At 35.9% G+C, this 16,140-nt stretch overlaps 13 protein-coding genes across 13 annotated transcripts, besides 1 other annotated feature; 5 read left to right on the top strand and 8 right to left on the bottom strand.

Annotated features, from left to right (window-relative positions):
- Positions 1-10: 10 nt before the first annotated feature.
- On the bottom strand, positions 11-2,233 carry BEWA_019270 (hypothetical protein; the record flags this gene model as incomplete). Its single annotated transcript, XM_004828691.1, has 1 exon — positions 11-2,233. The coding sequence occupies one exon, from the start codon at positions 2,231-2,233 to the stop codon at positions 11-13; it is 2,223 nt and encodes a 740-aa protein (XP_004828748.1).
- A 258-nt stretch (positions 2,234-2,491) lies between these two features.
- BEWA_019260 (mitochondrial processing peptidase alpha subunit, putative) lies at positions 2,492-4,164 on the top strand (the record flags this gene model as incomplete). The annotated part of the gene is made up of 2 exons (XM_004828690.1): positions 2,492-2,554; positions 2,647-4,164. 2 exons carry the CDS (start codon positions 2,492-2,494, stop codon positions 4,162-4,164), a joined length of 1,581 nt encoding a protein of 526 aa, XP_004828747.1.
- Positions 4,165-4,212: 48 nt separating this feature from the next.
- Positions 4,213-4,996, bottom strand: BEWA_019250 (hypothetical protein; the record flags this gene model as incomplete). The annotated part of the gene is made up of 2 exons (XM_004828689.1): positions 4,213-4,278; positions 4,430-4,996. The coding sequence occupies 2 exons, from the start codon at positions 4,994-4,996 to the stop codon at positions 4,213-4,215; spliced, it is 633 nt and encodes a 210-aa protein (XP_004828746.1).
- A 350-nt stretch (positions 4,997-5,346) lies between these two features.
- Positions 5,347-5,929, bottom strand: BEWA_019240 (g10 protein family member protein). The gene is made up of 2 exons (XM_004828688.1): positions 5,684-5,929; positions 5,347-5,621 (listed from the first exon to the last, which is right to left on the bottom strand). Exons 1-2 carry the CDS (start codon positions 5,898-5,900, stop codon positions 5,392-5,394), a joined length of 447 nt encoding a protein of 148 aa, XP_004828745.1. The 5' UTR covers positions 5,901-5,929; the 3' UTR covers positions 5,347-5,391.
- Positions 5,930-6,291: 362 nt separating this feature from the next.
- Positions 6,292-6,333: a sequence feature (AT_rich).
- Positions 6,334-6,586: 253 nt separating this feature from the next.
- On the bottom strand, positions 6,587-7,867 carry BEWA_019230 (hypothetical protein). Its single transcript, XM_004828687.1, has 8 exons — positions 7,683-7,867; positions 7,569-7,650; positions 7,446-7,535; positions 7,291-7,409; positions 7,121-7,250; positions 7,019-7,088; positions 6,741-6,983; positions 6,587-6,704 (listed from the first exon to the last, which is right to left on the bottom strand). Exons 1-8 carry the CDS (start codon positions 7,735-7,737, stop codon positions 6,591-6,593), a joined length of 903 nt encoding a protein of 300 aa, XP_004828744.1. The 5' UTR covers positions 7,738-7,867; the 3' UTR covers positions 6,587-6,590.
- Positions 7,868-8,125: 258 nt separating this feature from the next.
- Positions 8,126-8,362, top strand: BEWA_019220 (hypothetical protein; the record flags this gene model as incomplete). The annotated part of the gene is made up of 2 exons (XM_004828686.1): positions 8,126-8,241; positions 8,281-8,362. The coding sequence occupies 2 exons, from the start codon at positions 8,126-8,128 to the stop codon at positions 8,360-8,362; spliced, it is 198 nt and encodes a 65-aa protein (XP_004828743.1).
- A 732-nt stretch (positions 8,363-9,094) lies between these two features.
- On the top strand, positions 9,095-9,565 carry BEWA_019210 (hypothetical protein; the record flags this gene model as incomplete). The annotated part of the gene is made up of 2 exons (XM_004828685.1): positions 9,095-9,262; positions 9,332-9,565. 2 exons carry the CDS (start codon positions 9,095-9,097, stop codon positions 9,563-9,565), a joined length of 402 nt encoding a protein of 133 aa, XP_004828742.1.
- On the bottom strand, positions 9,332-10,396 carry BEWA_019200 (DNA-directed RNA polymerase II, putative). Its single transcript, XM_004828684.1, has 5 exons — positions 10,321-10,396; positions 10,110-10,253; positions 9,761-9,981; positions 9,680-9,724; positions 9,332-9,643 (listed from the first exon to the last, which is right to left on the bottom strand). Exons 1-5 carry the CDS (start codon positions 10,347-10,349, stop codon positions 9,582-9,584), a joined length of 501 nt encoding a protein of 166 aa, XP_004828741.1. The 5' UTR covers positions 10,350-10,396; the 3' UTR covers positions 9,332-9,581.
- A 282-nt stretch (positions 10,397-10,678) lies between these two features.
- On the bottom strand, positions 10,679-11,338 carry BEWA_019190 (hypothetical protein; the record flags this gene model as incomplete). The annotated part of the gene is made up of 4 exons (XM_004828683.1): positions 10,679-10,753; positions 10,802-10,933; positions 11,040-11,151; positions 11,262-11,338. The coding sequence occupies 4 exons, from the start codon at positions 11,336-11,338 to the stop codon at positions 10,679-10,681; spliced, it is 396 nt and encodes a 131-aa protein (XP_004828740.1).
- An 80-nt stretch (positions 11,339-11,418) lies between these two features.
- Positions 11,419-12,797, bottom strand: BEWA_019180 (hypothetical protein; the record flags this gene model as incomplete). Its single annotated transcript, XM_004828682.1, has 6 exons — positions 12,290-12,797; positions 12,113-12,255; positions 11,951-12,079; positions 11,817-11,912; positions 11,703-11,783; positions 11,419-11,661 (listed from the first exon to the last, which is right to left on the bottom strand). The coding sequence occupies exons 1-6, from the start codon at positions 12,753-12,755 to the stop codon at positions 11,419-11,421; spliced, it is 1,158 nt and encodes a 385-aa protein (XP_004828739.1). The 5' UTR covers positions 12,756-12,797.
- A 99-nt stretch (positions 12,798-12,896) lies between these two features.
- Positions 12,897-13,415, top strand: BEWA_019170 (hypothetical protein; the record flags this gene model as incomplete). Its single annotated transcript, XM_004828681.1, has 1 exon — positions 12,897-13,415. One exon carries the CDS (start codon positions 12,897-12,899, stop codon positions 13,413-13,415), a length of 519 nt encoding a protein of 172 aa, XP_004828738.1.
- Positions 13,416-13,466: 51 nt separating this feature from the next.
- On the bottom strand, positions 13,467-14,851 carry BEWA_019160 (transcription initiation factor iib, putative; the record flags this gene model as incomplete). The annotated part of the gene is made up of 1 exon (XM_004828680.1): positions 13,467-14,851. Exon 1 carries the CDS (start codon positions 14,394-14,396, stop codon positions 13,467-13,469), a length of 930 nt encoding a protein of 309 aa, XP_004828737.1. The 5' UTR covers positions 14,397-14,851.
- A 49-nt stretch (positions 14,852-14,900) lies between these two features.
- On the top strand, positions 14,901-16,118 carry BEWA_019150 (proteasome regulatory subunit, putative; the record flags this gene model as incomplete). Its single annotated transcript, XM_004828679.1, has 5 exons — positions 14,901-15,091; positions 15,175-15,271; positions 15,331-15,606; positions 15,665-15,849; positions 15,885-16,118. Exons 1-5 carry the CDS (start codon positions 14,948-14,950, stop codon positions 16,116-16,118), a joined length of 936 nt encoding a protein of 311 aa, XP_004828736.1. The 5' UTR covers positions 14,901-14,947.
- Positions 16,119-16,140: the final 22 nt, after the last annotated feature.

The raw sequence follows: 16,140 nt of genomic DNA, 5'->3' as shown, positions 1-16,140 counted from the left end.
ATTCATACTTTTATACATTATCCATTGACAGGAGAATGTCCACAGAATAGCCTATTGGCAACAGAGTATTCGGATATACGCCCAGTCCCATGTCATGGCCGGATACGAGTGCGCCAAGTGTTGAGTGGACAGACCGTGTGTCTGCACTGTTTATGCTATAGTTTTTGTTAGCGTCACAAACACTAATACTGTTTACTTTAGAAACGTAGTTTAAGGCCAAATTTAAAAAGGTGACCGATAATTTATCAGAAAGTAAAGCCATGATTGAGAGAGTTTGATAAAATAAGTGGGATGGCAAATGGTTGAATTCTATCCACCTTGTTATAAGATTTTCAGATAGGCTTACATCAATGCTATAATTCAGCGAAAGGAATACTATGTGGAATACTATGTCTGTAAAAGTGGGCTCCCTTTTAATAAGTTCATCTGGAAATATTGTCAACATTGCATGTATGAATTTTCCGATATTCTGAGCAGGTTCCTTACCAAAAGAAGCAAAATCCAGGAAGGACACTATCTTTAGCATTTCTAGAAATGTATCAATATCAATATTTTCATATTCTTTGGTAGAATTTACGGCATGCTCCGCAATATGTACAACATGCTGATCCATATAGTTGAAGTTTTTTGATACAGATAAAAGTTTAACTAAATCAAAGAAACTCAAAACATCTAAGTATTCTTTCTCGTTTAAGATGGAAAAACTTCTGCACAACATGATGAGTGCACTGTTGACATTTCTCATATACGACAATGCATACAAACATTTTGCTATTAAATTGAATTTTTTGCTACTTGATGGTGCAAAAATAACAGATTTGAACCACAGAAGTACAAAATTTTGAAAAGATTCAGAATAAGATCCTTTAATGATCGAAGTTGCAATGTCCACTGCATCAATAGTAGGTTTGGGATACATAGTTACAAATTTTTGAATAATATCAGATACCACTTTATCAGTACCGACAGAAATCAATATTTGCAAATTAAAGCTGGAAAAATTCAAGAACGGTCTATTAATGATAAGGGATTCAATTTTATGGTGTAAACTGGGCAATTCATAAGTCCGCAAAATACTATACAAAATAACAGTTTCTCTACTATTCAAAAGGTTAAGATCAAACCCAGAATCAACTACATTCAAAAGTTTGTAAACAGAATTGGACAATCTCAATTCCTTACAATAATGTATCAAATATAAAAACTTGCTGTCTAGCTTATATCTGCCACAGGATATCATTTTGCAAATTCCTTCGTCTAGTAACGTTCCATTCTGCGGCATCCACTTGTACAATGATTGGGCAATTGTTAAATAGTCTATAAGATCCAGACTATATCTGCAAAATGTTGGTAAGTGAAAAATATATGCATTCTTAAATTGTGATGGTACAGAGACCTTCATATTAATCAACAAGTGAATAACATTACACAATTCCTGGATATTCATTAAAGGCAAATGTTTGGACAAGTATGGAAAAAAATCATCTCTCCATAGCTTTGCCTTTAAGTATGCACATGACACATTACAGATTTCACGAGTAGTAAATTTGCCAAGATTCTCCAAAACATGATCATTTAAAATGTTAAAAATGCTACGCATGTTATGATTTTTACAGCTAGAATACAAGATCGTTGCTAAACTGGTGTTATCGAGAGCTTGTATTTTTTTTATAGTAGAAATAAGGACCCTTGCCAAATTCTCATTAACTAACTTCAACCTCTCAAGTGCATATATCGCTAAAGATAAGTCTCTTAGTCTTATATCTTTAGAATAAAGCTCAAAGTTTTCCTTTATTTCTTGCAATGGTGGAGAATCCCTAACTAGATCATGATATTTTGGGAAAATCCTAGCAAAATTCCCTAAAGAGTGCAAAACGGATAAAGTAAGCTCATTCGAAAAGATAGAATCGGAAACAGGTGTTATTATGGTGTGGATCCTTTCTAAAATCAATGATAGTTCCTTATGTGTAAGTGGAATTTTTAGCTTGTAGGAAGAAACCAAAAGCATGTTGATTGACTCCAAATTTAACTGCAACATAGATTTTTTATCCGAAAAGTCTCTAAATATTTTTACAATGAACTCATTTGATCCTGTCATTTGTCTTAGATCCTTATTAAATTTTGTTATCATACAGGTCAGTAAACATTTGGATTGCGGGGAAAATTTGCGATAAACAGAATCTTCTTTAACATGTTTCATATATTCAAACCTGTTTATACCGATATTTCTCATGTAGTCGAAGAAAATTACCAAAATTGGTTCGTAGGATGTTGATTTTCCAATCCCATGGCCAATCTCAATCCCATTCTTGGAAGTTGAGATGGGTTGGCGTTTTTAAGCGCCAGGATTTGATTACGCATATCAATACATTCTAGGTGTCATTCCTAATCTTGTACTAACAGCGCGTCTTATTGTGTAGGGTTATAGTAACCTGGCAGATATTCTGAGGTATTCAGTGTATTTATTTTAAATATACAGTACTCAAACAAAATGAAGGTGATTTTGTCTAATTTGCAGTGCTTACTGCCGCGTTCTCAAGCCTTTCGTTGCTTGGTTCGTTTCACCGATCCATATTCTTCGTTGAGGACTATTTCATTTATGCATGAACATATATGCACTTTAAAATAACATTAATAACATTTTAGAGTGGTGTCGCCGAAATAAATCGCATATTGCAGAAGGAACCTCCAAAGTTCGAGCTTGTACCCTTTAAAAAAGAAGATATGAACGTTATAATGTCTGAGGTGCCAGATTTCAAGTACTATTACATTGGAAATAGTGATAGTAAAGAAAATCCCTACATGAATGTGCCTTTAACTACCGGTATTTATGTTAAAGGCTCAGAAGGTAAGTACAAGCCTGTGGACCAAGATATCAAATTTGCAAAATTGGAGAACGGATTAAGAATAGCATGCATAGATCGCGGAGGCATCGATACTATGCTAGGCTTGTACGTGAATGCTGGAAGTCGCTTCGAAACTTCATCAGAAGCTGGAGTGAGTTCAATGATAGAAAATATGGCATTTCACTCAACTGCACATTTATCCCATCTAAGAACTATAAAGACTGTTGAGACACTTGGTGGAAATATAAGTTGCAATGCATTTCGTGAACACATGGCATACCATGCTGAAGGCTTAAGATCTGATATGCCAATACTTTTGAACATACTCATTGGCAACGTCTTATTCCCACGCTTCTTACCTTGGGAACTCAAGTCCAACAAAGAACGCCTAGATTCACGTAGGAAACAGATTCATGATAGTCCAGATTCGCTAGTAACTGAAGAGTTACACTCTGTCGCTTGGCATAATAATACTCTGGGCTTACATAACTATTGCCCTGAATCTTCGGTTGCAAATTATTCTCCAGATCTTATGCGTGAGTTTATGCTCAAGCACTTTTCCCCCGACAAAACTGTAATTGTTGGAATCAATGTTGATATGAAAGAGTTATCCAAGTGGACAATGAGGGCATTCGCTGAATATAACTCAATCCCTAACTCTGTGCGTGAGATCGAAACACCAGTTTATACTGGGGGTATACGTTACATCGAGGGCCTCACCCCCCTTGTTCATATTGCAGTTGGATATGAGGTCAAGTCTGGCTGGAATTCGTCCGATCTGGTTGTGCTTACTGTTTTGCAATCGTTGTTGGGTGGAGGTGGATCGTTCTCTACGGGTGGGCCTGGAAAGGGTATGCACAGCAGACTCTTCCTGAATGTGCTCAACAAATACGAATGGATTGAAAATTGTATGGCCTTTAATACTATTCACTCTGACACTGGAATATTTGGACTTTATATGGTGGCTGATCCAAGATACTCCCGTAATGTCTTTGAAATAATATCGAAAGAACTTAGGGGTATTCAAAAGATTTCGGAAAAAGAAGTAGAAAGGGCTAAAAATACGCTGAAATCATTTTTGCATATGTCAATCGAACACAAGGGAATAGTTATAGAGGATGTTGCAAGGCAGTTGCTCTTTTGTAATAGAGTATTAACTCCATCAGAACTTGAGAGTGCAATAGATGCTGTAACTGTGGATCATGTTAAAGATGCGGCCCGTAGATTAATTACGAAATCACAACCCTCAGTAGTTGCATATGGCAATATAAATCACCTTCCACACCATGGTGATGTTTTATCAATTCTAAGCAATTGATGCAATGAATAAGTACTTACATACACGTACATATTATCTCAATGATGCTTAGTAGTCTAAAAATGATGTATTATCTTTTATTCGAGTATTAACAGTGATATTGAGTACAACAGTCTATATACCTTTGTATATAGTATTGCATTAAATAATAGCATTCATCACACCTCGTTTGTGGGTGGTTACGTAAAGTTACATTACCTAAAGTTTGGTACTGAGGGATGATTACATGTCTGTAATCATTTTTTCCCGGTGTAGTATCACTAACATAATTTTGATATATTGGATATGTAGCCATAGGGGGTGTTGCACAATGTCCATTATTGGTTACATTATTTATATATCCGGGTGTTACTTTAGTCTCAAAACTATCTGTACTGTAATGTATTTCATTACATGCCGCAGATTTCTGCGGGGGATTGAGATTTCCGGTGTTCTCTTCTTTTACATTTATCTTCCTTAATTCTTCTTCGCCATGAGCATAACGGCACAAATCACCCGCCTTACAATAGCCAGCAGTCCAAAATTTACAAACAAATGTTTTGTAAAAACTTTCAGTATGTCTTAACTCTTCAAATTGGTGCGCATATGCACATTCTGAGGAAGTTTTGCTGCAAGACTGTTTTAGAAATAATTTACACATAGCGGTCTTTACTAGATCTGGAGGTGATCTCAGTTCTAACTCAGAATGTGCATATGGACAATTATCTTTCATACTCCTTAGACACCCTTCTGGTTTAGTCATGTGTGGGCACATTTTTGTTTTATAAAATTGGTCCGTTAATATTCTAGCATCCTTTTGGTGCATGCCTATCTCTTTTGAATTTTCGCTCATCTTGTTGAAAGTCACAAACTAACCTACTAGAGTATTCAAAATATTCGTTTTATATATAAAGGAATCATTCTGCCGAGACTGTAGACGTTTGACAAGCCCATGATTTTCGAATCTTATAGTGCCCGGAGAGGAAATTTCTAAACCAGCAATCATCACGCCAGAAATTCGGATTATAGGAATTACTAGTACATTGTAGGGGCAATGAAAATATAAAAATTTCTACACGTGCAGAGCGACTTCTCCCCAATTATCAGAAACGCGCTGACATTTCCCAGTGTATTATAGTGTGAAACTCTCACAAGCAGCATACTAATAATTACCTAGTGTGCACCTTATATAACACATATGTACACATTACAAGAAGTAATTGTTGAATATAAAGTGGCTGTAAAGTACTATAAATCGCAGCTAGCACACCCTCTACAACCACAGAGAACACATTCTATGACTTTACCGGGCTCCAGATCCCGTTTTGGAACGCGACATATACAGCTTGTACCAAAGTGCTGGCTAGAAGTCTGAATGCAACGAAGACAACAGAGGTATTCAAATCCTTGCTTACGCCACTTTGCGATTAAATTTACATCCGCATATCCCTCTTTTACGCAATAATCGTATAATTCCCCTATATTGAGGATTGAAATGTTGTAATATTTAAACGAATAACAAGTATAACACTACACATACTTGAAATCAGCCTTTTCTGATAAAACATCTCGTAAATAAACCTAGAACGCTGATGGTGTATTCTGAAAATAGGCCATAAGACTTCTGACCTACGTTTTCCATCTCCAGATTCGCGTTCGGCGGCCTTCATCTTTTCATCTAGAGATTCTAGGGTTTCGGCTAAAAGATCCCATCCATCCGGTGGAGGTTTCGTATTTAAAGTCTTTATACGAGGCATATCTAAAAAACTCAAACTTATATATGAGTGACGCGTATAATACGTTTGGAGCCACCTTTGCACGTTCAACTACTATATTGGGTGTTATTATGTACCATTCTTTTCATTCTGCGGTAAATTTACTATTTTATATACAATTTATGATAAATAACATGACATTCCACGTTAATTGGACCTTAACCTTTATGGGCCAGTTACTTGAAAATATTACGTCTATTTTTTCAACTGAGTAAATCCTTTTGGAATCTTTCGCAATCCTTACCCACCATTTATAACTTGTATTCATAAGAGTTAACTTTGTAGTTTAGGTCCATGTGTTCAGGGTGAGGAGATAGTATGCGGGTAGTCCTACAGTCATTTTTTTTGTGAATATGGAACAAGTTGGACAAAGAATTTTTAACAAATAAATATATTTTTGTGAAATAAATTTAAACTTTCTTTGATTATACCATAATCTACCTAAAGATCTGAGATAGGAGTTAGAGGCTCCGCTCTGGTTACAATAGTACAGGCTGGCCAGACTAAGGAGTTTGTCATGGATTTAGTTTGAGATACAAACTAGAGACATATTCAGATTCTTTATCTAGAATTCTAGCGGTACGGAAATATATCACTAGAAATTGGATATCTTAGGTACTGTGTGTTTAAAGCGTATATTCGTGTATTTTAATTAGTACTTGCCATTTAATCTTAACAAGAGTTACTTATAGATATATGGAGTACGGAGAGTCTATTGATTTTCCCGCGGAGTTCTAACAAATGGTCACGAGTATTCTCGTAGTGTAGATGTCCACTTTCAATCATCTATTAGATGAATGTTAACTAAATGAATATGCAAACCTTCTCATTTTCTGAAACTTGCACTGACAATTTTTCCACCTCTGCCTGAATCTTATCAATAATTCCGGATTTAGAAGCTATGGAGTTGTTAATATTGGAATAGCCAGTTTTCTTTATAAGATCAATAGTTTCCCTTACGGAGGCGGTCAAACTCTCTCGTTTATTCAATGACTGTAGGATATTATTCACAGCTTCTTCGTTTTTCAACAACGTTCTTTTAACTTGTATTAAAACATCGTTAATCTAGAAAGTATATTTATCACATCAGCAACGTATACCTCATCTGTGTTATATATAATTGTTCTAATAGCATCATCACTTTTAAGCATATGATCGATCTCATTATCACTAAAAGGTATACTTGTGTTTTCACAACTAACGTGGCATTTATTATCCTGCGTATTGGCCCCTTTGGTGGACTATTGATAGCCTTTAATATATTTTCGTGAATTTCATTCTTTGGATCAGTGCCTTTTCCGTATTGTTCCAATATACCCATTTTTGGTTGTTCTGTTTTCACTGAGATGTCTATTAATTTAGTAAACTGTACCTTTGGAGATTTTCAACTCCACTGCATTACCGCGACAATATTTCTCATAATCGTTAAAGTTGGATACTATTGCCCATATAGCATCCACAATTGGTTTTCCATACAGACTATCTGGACATCTAAACAATATTTTTGAAATAAAATTCTAGACAAACTCGATTGCGTCAAATTTAGACCATTTGTGTGGAATCGGATTTAGGAGTTTGAATGAAACACGTTGCTTAGGGTACTTTCTTGGGATAGTTCTGTAGTTAGTATCTATTTAATAGTAAAATTACATTTCTAATAGGCACGAAGAGTCACCAAAGAAGCCCGAAATAGGTAGAGTGAATAGCACTGGCCGGAACCCCCAAGATCTCACTAAATTCGATTTTAGACGGATAAAAGCTTACGATTTGGGAACTCTCTTTTTAAGTTTTCGATTTGGCTCTTTCTTTCTAGCATCATTACTCATAAACTGCCAACAGTTCGATATATTACACATTCAAAATATTCAATCCATTATTTACAATAAATCAATGATTCAAGCAAATTATAATATGTAGAGTGATATAAAAACGGAAGGATAGTATATTATAAATGAATGGTGTAGATATTTGTTGAGTGCACCACCGATGTCGTTGCAAATTAGTTAAAATCAATGTATATTAGAAATCTTACATTAGCATCAATTGTGTTTGTTTTAAACACTTTCGAATGTTCGAAAGTACATGGTGATAAAGAGATAGGGGTCTTATTTTCAAAAATTAACGATAAAATAAATGAAACGCGCTCTCTATTACTGGTTTATTATACACATCTTGAATAGACAATAACACCATAGGAATTTACGGATATGTTTAAAATTACAGCCCATGAACTCGACAAATTTAATAATTTAAAGGAAGGCTCACACACACCAACAAATAGATTCACGCAGGTTGCTCAAATTCCAAACGAATACAACATTAGGTATGTACATTCATCTATTTTTTGTATATATTATCGCAGGGAGAGTCTCTATTCTACTCAGTTGAGACGCTCACAACCCCAAGCAAATGTAGCTATAGACATCGTAGAGGTTGCATTCTAGTAGTTAATAGTTAAAACTTTGTATAGAATCTAAAAGACGTCACCAATAACGCTGAGAATGTTGCCGTCTTTGACAGTGACGGAGAAAGGGAGTTCTTTGAGGTAAGGTGATACACTTCATAATAACATCTCCACAGAATGAGCTACATAGGATGAAGATGGAAGGTACATAATAGACAATAAATTACATACGTATGTATTTCAGGAACCAGAAGGGATAGACTTGCCAACTTAGAGGTATGGGTCTTGTTTAGTGTCTTCATTTAGAATTTCCAGGATAACCTTAAATTGTTGAGAAAAGACGTACGTGTGATGTTTACTGGTAACACACTTGTACAGATCCGCAGATTGATGACCCCAAGCCCCCCTACTCCAAGACCAGTACTGGTGAACGAAAAGAAACGGTTAGAACACATTGACAATATCCTCATATTTTATGGCGAAAATACAAACTTGTAGAACTGTGGAATCATCCGCTCGTGTAATTTGCGATTCCTGTACTCAGTGCGGCTAGGTTTTTCCGGATGTCTCGTTTCGTACATTTTAGTATTTCATGCCTAACTCACCACTTTAATGTAAAATTGTGAGAATTGATTGATAATAAGGTCAACTTGGTGAATATGCAGCTTTCCTATGGTGAGTATGCACATACGCCGCGGATGTTGGGATTCCACTTTTGTATAGTCGCCGTTTATCATAGTTCACCCTTTGGAAAGTTGTAGAATCTGGGAAAATGACAGACATGGACAAGGTATACAAAAAATGCAAGGAACACTCCTGCAGAGATCGAGAAACAGCATCGGGAAGAGGTAAAAGCGGCTATCCTCCAGATCGCAGAGAACTTGGAAGGGCTGGATGGCTTTACTTACACACAATTGCAGCAAACTATCCAGAAACACCGGTAAATTTACATACTACGAGTAGTACGTGTACCGTGTGAATCCATTTTACCGTATACACAATTTTGTAGTCAAAGGACGATAAATTGAAGACATCAGCATTCCTTCATACATTTGCTGAGTTATACCCGTGTAGCTTATGTAGAGACAGCCTGATAGATATCTATCGAAGGGCTCCTCCAAAGGTCAACTCCAAACGCGATTTCCTTTTGTGGACTTCCAATATACATGATGCTGTAAATGATGAGTTGGGGGTAGCAATGCAAAACTTGACGTATGAGGAACTACTTGTAAAATACTCTTAGGTGTAGAACTTCCATTCTACGTATCGCTAAAAAAATTATCTACATCTCCGTAAAAGATATTTCTGGTTCTCTTCTCAGCTGGGCATATTTTGTATAACTTCGTTTCATTCTTACCTTCTATATTGGCCTTTACCGATTCTTCGGTGGCTAGTTTTGGGCCTGGGATGCATATGTCGGATTTCCGGGGAGGCTTACCGGTGTTATGTATGTTCTGAGTATTATCATAAATCTGTTTGCTCCAATATCCACACCCAGAATTACAGCACACAAATACCAGCTTCATGGCATCATCCGTTACTCTCTCTGGAAGTTGAAAAAATACTGCCTTTTGAAATCCACATTTTAGACACTTCCAGTGTGTAGTTCTTCCAAGTGTAGGATCCTTTATCACTAGTGGAGAAACGAAAATGTCCTCTCTATAAGCATTTTGTATTTATTATTACAATTCGCCAATAAACGGGATTTAGTAGAACAATATACTTATATCTGAGTTATAGGTACTAGTTTTGTCCAAAATATGCAAAATAATGTTAGAAAAACTGACTTGGAATCATAATTGTAACTTGTGCGATAGATACAGTTGTCGGTTGAGCTATTAGAGTCTGCCCATCTTGAAAAATCACATTGTCGACAAAAATACTTTAATTGTTGCTTTCTCGAGTCAGCCCTCGCGTATAATATATTATTACTACATAGTTGACGTATATCCACGATTGGTTGGTAAATCATAGATGTAAATCGGTGTACAAACTTACCATTCAGGACAAAAATTCAGTTCACTCATAATATACAGTCGAGCAATAGACTTTTAAGAACATGAATATGAGATTTAACTACCAATTATCCCCATGGGTCGTTACTATGTATCTTGTAGATATATCTGTGCTCTTTACGCCAGACTATTATATTACTACAATCTATGATATACAAAAACAAATTTTAGGAGGACTCCCCAAGCTTATTATTAATTAATACCCTAAAACACATCCCTACCGAACCATTGTTTATTGTGAATGTAGAGAAACGGTAAATATGGACTTACTATTTATGAATCGTGATACTAATGTAAATAAGCATAAGTTCCTACATTTCATTATTAATGTTATATCCATATTACCTGGTATATGGCATAGATAGAAGGGCCAAGAGCATGCCTACATTGATCCAATTCAACAAAACATTGCAGGCCTGTTTATTTCGTGTAAATGATTATATACAATTATACATTCGACTAACAAGTAGACTTCGTTTGGTAGAAATTGTCAATATGGCCATAGGATAGAAGATGAAAAGATAGACAACTTCTGTACAGTAGAATGTGACCCTTTGTGGATCAGTTCTACTCATAAAGAGCGATATTCCGTGACCCTATATTTTATTAGTGAACTAATGTAGAATTTATCTCTACGACTTGGGAATGTGTTGATTTAAACATAAAAGCGTTGCGTACTTCCGATTGAAATTTTGGACTTACCAGCGAATTATCTAGAAAATTGATCAAAGGAATGTATAGGACTATCAAATTTATTAAAAACGCTGAGAATATTGCAGCGTAGCTCGCCCTAATCATAAAATTTGACACATCTCTACAAAGGTGTATAATATAGTTATACGATTGTATGTTTTAAATAATTTTCTTACAAATACATTCGTATATTCACAAATTTTTTATATGATCTTGAAATATAGAACCTACCTCCCCTTATTTAACCTCCTATTTAGCACATCTGGATTTTTGAGAAATTTGGAAGATTCCAAATTTAACTTGAACATATTCTGGCAAGAGACTTTTTTTCAGATGGACTATCCAACACACATACCCAATATGACTATGCATGATTCATTATATAAGTTTATATTGTTCCTTTCATTCGTAACGTTGCGATAAAGTAGCCATTCATTCCTCTAGATTGTGGCAATTGAAAAGTTGGTGGTTCTACCAATTCCAAGTCGTGTTTCTTACAAAAATAGTCGATTTGATTTGAATTTTCACATTTAAAAATGCTACATGTTATATATACCAGTTTTCCATTCCTTTTCAGATATTTAAGGGCATTCTCTACGATCGAACGTTGTTTGTTAACATATTCTACGACCTGAAACAATTAACCATTGATATTTAGTATATACAACTCACATGATGTTTTTTGAATTCCCATTTTCTCTCAGGGCTCTTCCTAAATGCTCCTACTCCAGTGCAAGGAACATCAGTAACTACCTAAGGGCAATTATTCATATGAAGCAGACAAACCCAGTCCATTTGACCGTATAATTTTCCAAGATCAGTAAGGTTTGGATCCATGACAAAGTAATTTCTTATTCCAGCCTTGTACATCCTCTTTTTTGCCTGCGGATAATCCATTGTAAAATTAACATAGAGCACACCTTTAACAGGAGATTTTCATTAATATCATGCAGGTAAATTCTGCCTTTGTTTTCCATGCTAGGGCCAAAAACCAAAGATTTACCTCCAGAACCGGCGCAATAGTCCAGCACCTTTTCTCCAGACTTACTCTATATATGAGTATTAATTTTTTTTTGCACAACCATAACTCTTAGAGCGACAAGCTGGCTTGATTCATCCTGAATTTCTACGATTCCTCTACGATATTCCGGAGAGCTAAAGAGCTTCTGCTTATCAGTGACGAGTAAACCACAAGGGGAATCTACACATTTTTCTACATCAACTCCTATCAAACACTGAGATTATCTCTCATAAATTACCTTTATGAAGTAGAAATTTATACGCTTTATCCCTTGAAATCTTTAATGTGTTTACCCTTAAATGTATTACGGGCTCTTCGTTAAGAATATTGCAAATTTGTATAGCCTTATTCTGTCCATATTCTTCTTCAATTAGCACATAAAGCTCCTCAGGAAAGGAACACCTTATGAACGGAGGCAATTTTTTGTTGTTGCTCATCAATCTCCATCTGTCACTCAATAAATAGTTGTTCAACATAGAAGTCCACGTTGAAGGTTTACTACTCGTATACTCGATCAGGGCCTTCCATCTCATTATCTCATACATATGTTCAGAAACCCAGCTCCTATTACTAGTAGAAACTTTATTCGCGCGAAAATAGAATTTTAGAAAGGTATCAACTGCCAGGCGGCCGGTATTAAGTTTTTCATACTGAATCAGAGCATTTTCTAAGTGTCTAGCCCTTAGGGCATTTATTCCAAGCATATTCAATACATTTTATAATTTGTGTCTATCTTTTTCGTATAATTGGAAAATGTGCCTAGAATCCACTAGTAGGCACACTACGCGATTAGGGATATACTTTACGTTTACTAGTATCTATAAATTTTGTTAAAGATAATAGATATGGTAACAAAAAGGCTAAGAGGTCCAAACGTCTTGGTTTTGGGTACTCCAGGCACTGGAAAATCTACTTTATGTAAGAGAATACTTGAGAAAACAAACGTCAATCATATAAACGTTTCACAACTAATAAGTGAAAAAAAGTTATATAAGGAGTGGGATGATGAATTCGAATGTTCAATATATGACGAGGACTTGTTACTTGATGAGTTAGAAACATTTGACTTTGAAAGTGGCGGTTTTTTGGTAGAATTCCACTCATGCGACATATTTAGCGATAATCTATTTGACAATATAATAGTTCTACGCACAGATATTGAGACATTAAGCAAAAGGCTAGAAGAACGCAATTATACCAACGAAAAGATTGATGAAAACCTACAATCGGAAATATTCCAGGTGGTATTGGATGACGCAAACGACGTATTTGATAAGAATAAGGTCGTACAATTTCAGAGCAATACTATGAAAGAAATGGAAACTGTTGTAGATTACGCAATCTCCCTGTTCCAAGCTCAATAGCATGTAGTATAAAAGTTAAAACATTGCGTATTTATAGTTTAAATCGGAAACCTATTGCACTAGTTTATTCAACAATTTGTCCTTGATATCCATCAATTCTTTGTGCGTTACCTTGATCGTATTAACACTTGTCCCACACACAAGTGCTATATCTGCGATGCTAATTTGGCCAGGCATCATTGTCTGAGTAACAAAATAGATTATTGCCGCAGCCAATGACGTGGTCCTATGCGAGCTTCTAAGAAGCATTGTAGCCTGGCTACAGACATTTTCACAAATGTTGGCTATATGGGTAGACAAATTTAGTTTCGAAGTATATCTGGGAAGGATTTGCATAGTATCCTCTACAGGAGCATTTCCCCTGTTTGGAAGTTGTTTTTTCAGTCTATTTATGGCTCTTCCTAGATCTCTAGGACTTATGTTTCGATCATATATACAAAGTTCCCTAAGAGATCGAGAGATGCCACACTCTCTGCATCCTAGATATATAATAGCAAGTATGTTTAGTATAGTGCAACGCCCTTTGAGGATTGATGCTTCATGCATATCTTTCAATATTTCCTTGCAGCGCTCGGTTACATGGTCTTTTATGTCCAAAGAATCCCCAACTCCACGCAAAAGGGAATATGCATTACGCAGGATTCTATCACTACTGTCATAATTTCCCATCAAACTCTGTAATTGTTGCATCTTCTTAGAGCCACCAATGAATGTCGTACTGTTCCCAACGTCATCAAGCCATACATCGTTGAATTCACCAACTCTGCTCTTTTCGGCATGAGCAGCACCAAGTGATTCTGTATTAAAGTTACGCCATTCTTGTTGTTCAGATATAAGCTTGTCCTCCAAAACTAAGCCGCATCCCGAACATAGACGAATGCCTTCAACATCATCGGTTAAAACTTCGGATGCATCACCACAATTACGACAGGATAGAGTCTTCTTCTTGAATATACGAGGTCGTGAATTAGATACAGCCATCTCATACACTTATAATCTACTTTGAAATTGCAATTTTTTGTTCAACCCTAAGCTTATGGAATTTGGTGAACTTCATAATACCGAATATAGGACAATTTGGGATAAATGTAATATTGTGGAAATAGCGCCAACTATCGGCACAGGAGTTTTCTATGTACTCTGGATTGGAAATCTTGACATTTTTGTTACATTTGCTACATAGTCTATTCCGGGTGTAAACTACAACATCCCTCTCTTTCTCTATTTCGGATAAGTCAATATTTAAAACCTTTAAAACTTCTTTACTTTTTTCAACTATTGTAGTATTAACGCTGCTATATGTCCTGGAGTTTGTACTACATTTTCTCAGTAAGTATCTATATATATTAACAACCATTTACGTATTGGACTGATAATATATACATACAGCCAACGCAAACGTTAACACTGATAAAACGCTCGTCACTTGAACGTATAATGAGTAGTTGACAGTTGAATATTGTGCTAAGGCCACATATCTCAGAACGTGCACTCATTATATATTCACACGCTTAGCACATTGGTGTGGAAATATGGGAGACTCTAGGTCTTTTCATGGCCTTTTTAATTCGTTCGGGGGTATGAGGAATATGCAATCCTTCGGACCCGTGGCCGACACATCCGAACAAGTCTATATATCATCGTTGGCACTTCTTAAAATGCTTAAACATGGAAGGGTATGTTTGAATGATATATTCGTTTATGTAAAACATTAAACGTCGTGTTTTTGCTCGCGCATATGGGTACATTTATCATATAGGCTGGAGTTCCTATGGAAGTTATGGGCCTGATGCTAGGAGACTTTGTCGATGATTACACAATCAGAGTTGTAGATGTGTTTTCTATGCCACAATCTGGTATGTTGTTTGTACATCTAATATATACATCGGCGAACCCATTTATATACCATGTTTAGGAAATAGCGTTAGCGTTGAGGCTGTTGATCCAGTCTATCAAACTGAGATGAAAGATCAACTAAAAAGAACTGGAAGACCTGAAGTAGTTGTTGGATGGTACCATTCCCATCCAGGATTTGGCTGTTGGTTTTCCGGAACGGACGTAAATACACAACAAAGTTTTGAGCAGCTAAATCCACGTGCTGTTGGTGTTGTTATAGATCCCATTCAATCAGTAAAAGGAAAAGTCGTTATTGACTGCTTTAGGTTGATAAGCCCACATATTATCATGCTAGGTAAGAAATGTTTCTATGGCAGCACACACTTCACTTTGTAATTCATTGAATGTAACAGGTCAAGAACCTCGCCAGACCACAAGCAACATTGGCCATCTCCAGAAACCCACAATAATAGCACTGGTTCATGGATTGAATCGTAACTATTATAGTATCGTAATAAACTATAGAAAGACACCATTGGAAAATCAGATGCTTCTTAATTTCAATAAGAACAAATGGACGAAGGATTTGCACATCCAGGTTTGATAATAACTAACAAATTAGTAATTTCTTAGGATTTCAAAGAAAGAAGAAAAGAGAACAATCAACTAGTTAGGGAAATTAGGGATCTCTGTGAGAAATACAATTCATCAATTAAACAGGAAATGACTTCTACGCCTGAGGAAATACTAGTTGCTAATGTAGGAAAATTAGATGCAAAAAAGCATATAGAGAACGCAGTCACAACACTATTGTCTAACAATTCATTAAGTGCGTTCAACACAATGCTTGCCACGGAAATGGTATAAAGTTCGGTCCACAGACTTATAT

The sequence above is a fragment of the Theileria equi genome, chromosome 1 (genome assembly GCF_000342415.1).
Source record: "Theileria equi strain WA chromosome 1, complete sequence".
Taxonomy (NCBI): domain Eukaryota; phylum Apicomplexa; class Aconoidasida; order Piroplasmida; family Theileriidae; genus Theileria; species Theileria equi.
This window is presented reverse-complemented; position numbering and strand designations above follow the sequence as displayed.

What these genes read in the sequence shown, in the direction of transcription:
- BEWA_019240 (XM_004828688.1), bottom strand. Translation starts at nt 5,900, where the DNA reads ATGCCTCGTATAAAGACTTTAAATACGAAACCTCCACCGGATGGATGG. An exon ending in TCAGAAAAGGCTGATTTCAA is followed by an intron (nt 5,622 to 5,683) that starts GTATGTGTAGTG and finishes TCCTCAATATAG; the next exon opens with GGGAATTATACGATTATTGC.
- BEWA_019230 (XM_004828687.1), bottom strand. Translation starts at nt 7,737, where the DNA reads ATGATGCTAGAAAGAAAGAGCCAAATCGAAAACTTAAAAAGAGAGTTC. An exon ending in TCTTCGTGCCTATTAGAAAT is followed by an intron (nt 7,536 to 7,568) that starts GTAATTTTACTA and finishes TACTAACTACAG; the next exon opens with AACTATCCCAAGAAAGTACC. An exon ending in TTATATATAACACAGATGAG is followed by an intron (nt 6,984 to 7,018) that starts GTATACGTTGCT and finishes TATACTTTCTAG; the next exon opens with ATTAACGATGTTTTAATACA.
- BEWA_019200 (XM_004828684.1), bottom strand. Translation starts at nt 10,349, where the DNA reads ATGAGTGAACTGAATTTTTGTCCTGAATG. An exon ending in AGTTACAATTATGATTCCAA is followed by an intron (nt 9,982 to 10,109) that starts GTCAGTTTTTCT and finishes AAATGCTTATAG; the next exon opens with AGAGGACATTTTCGTTTCTC. An exon ending in TCAGAACATACATAACACCG is followed by an intron (nt 9,725 to 9,760) that starts GTAAGCCTCCCC and finishes TATGCATCCCAG; the next exon opens with GCCCAAAACTAGCCACCGAA.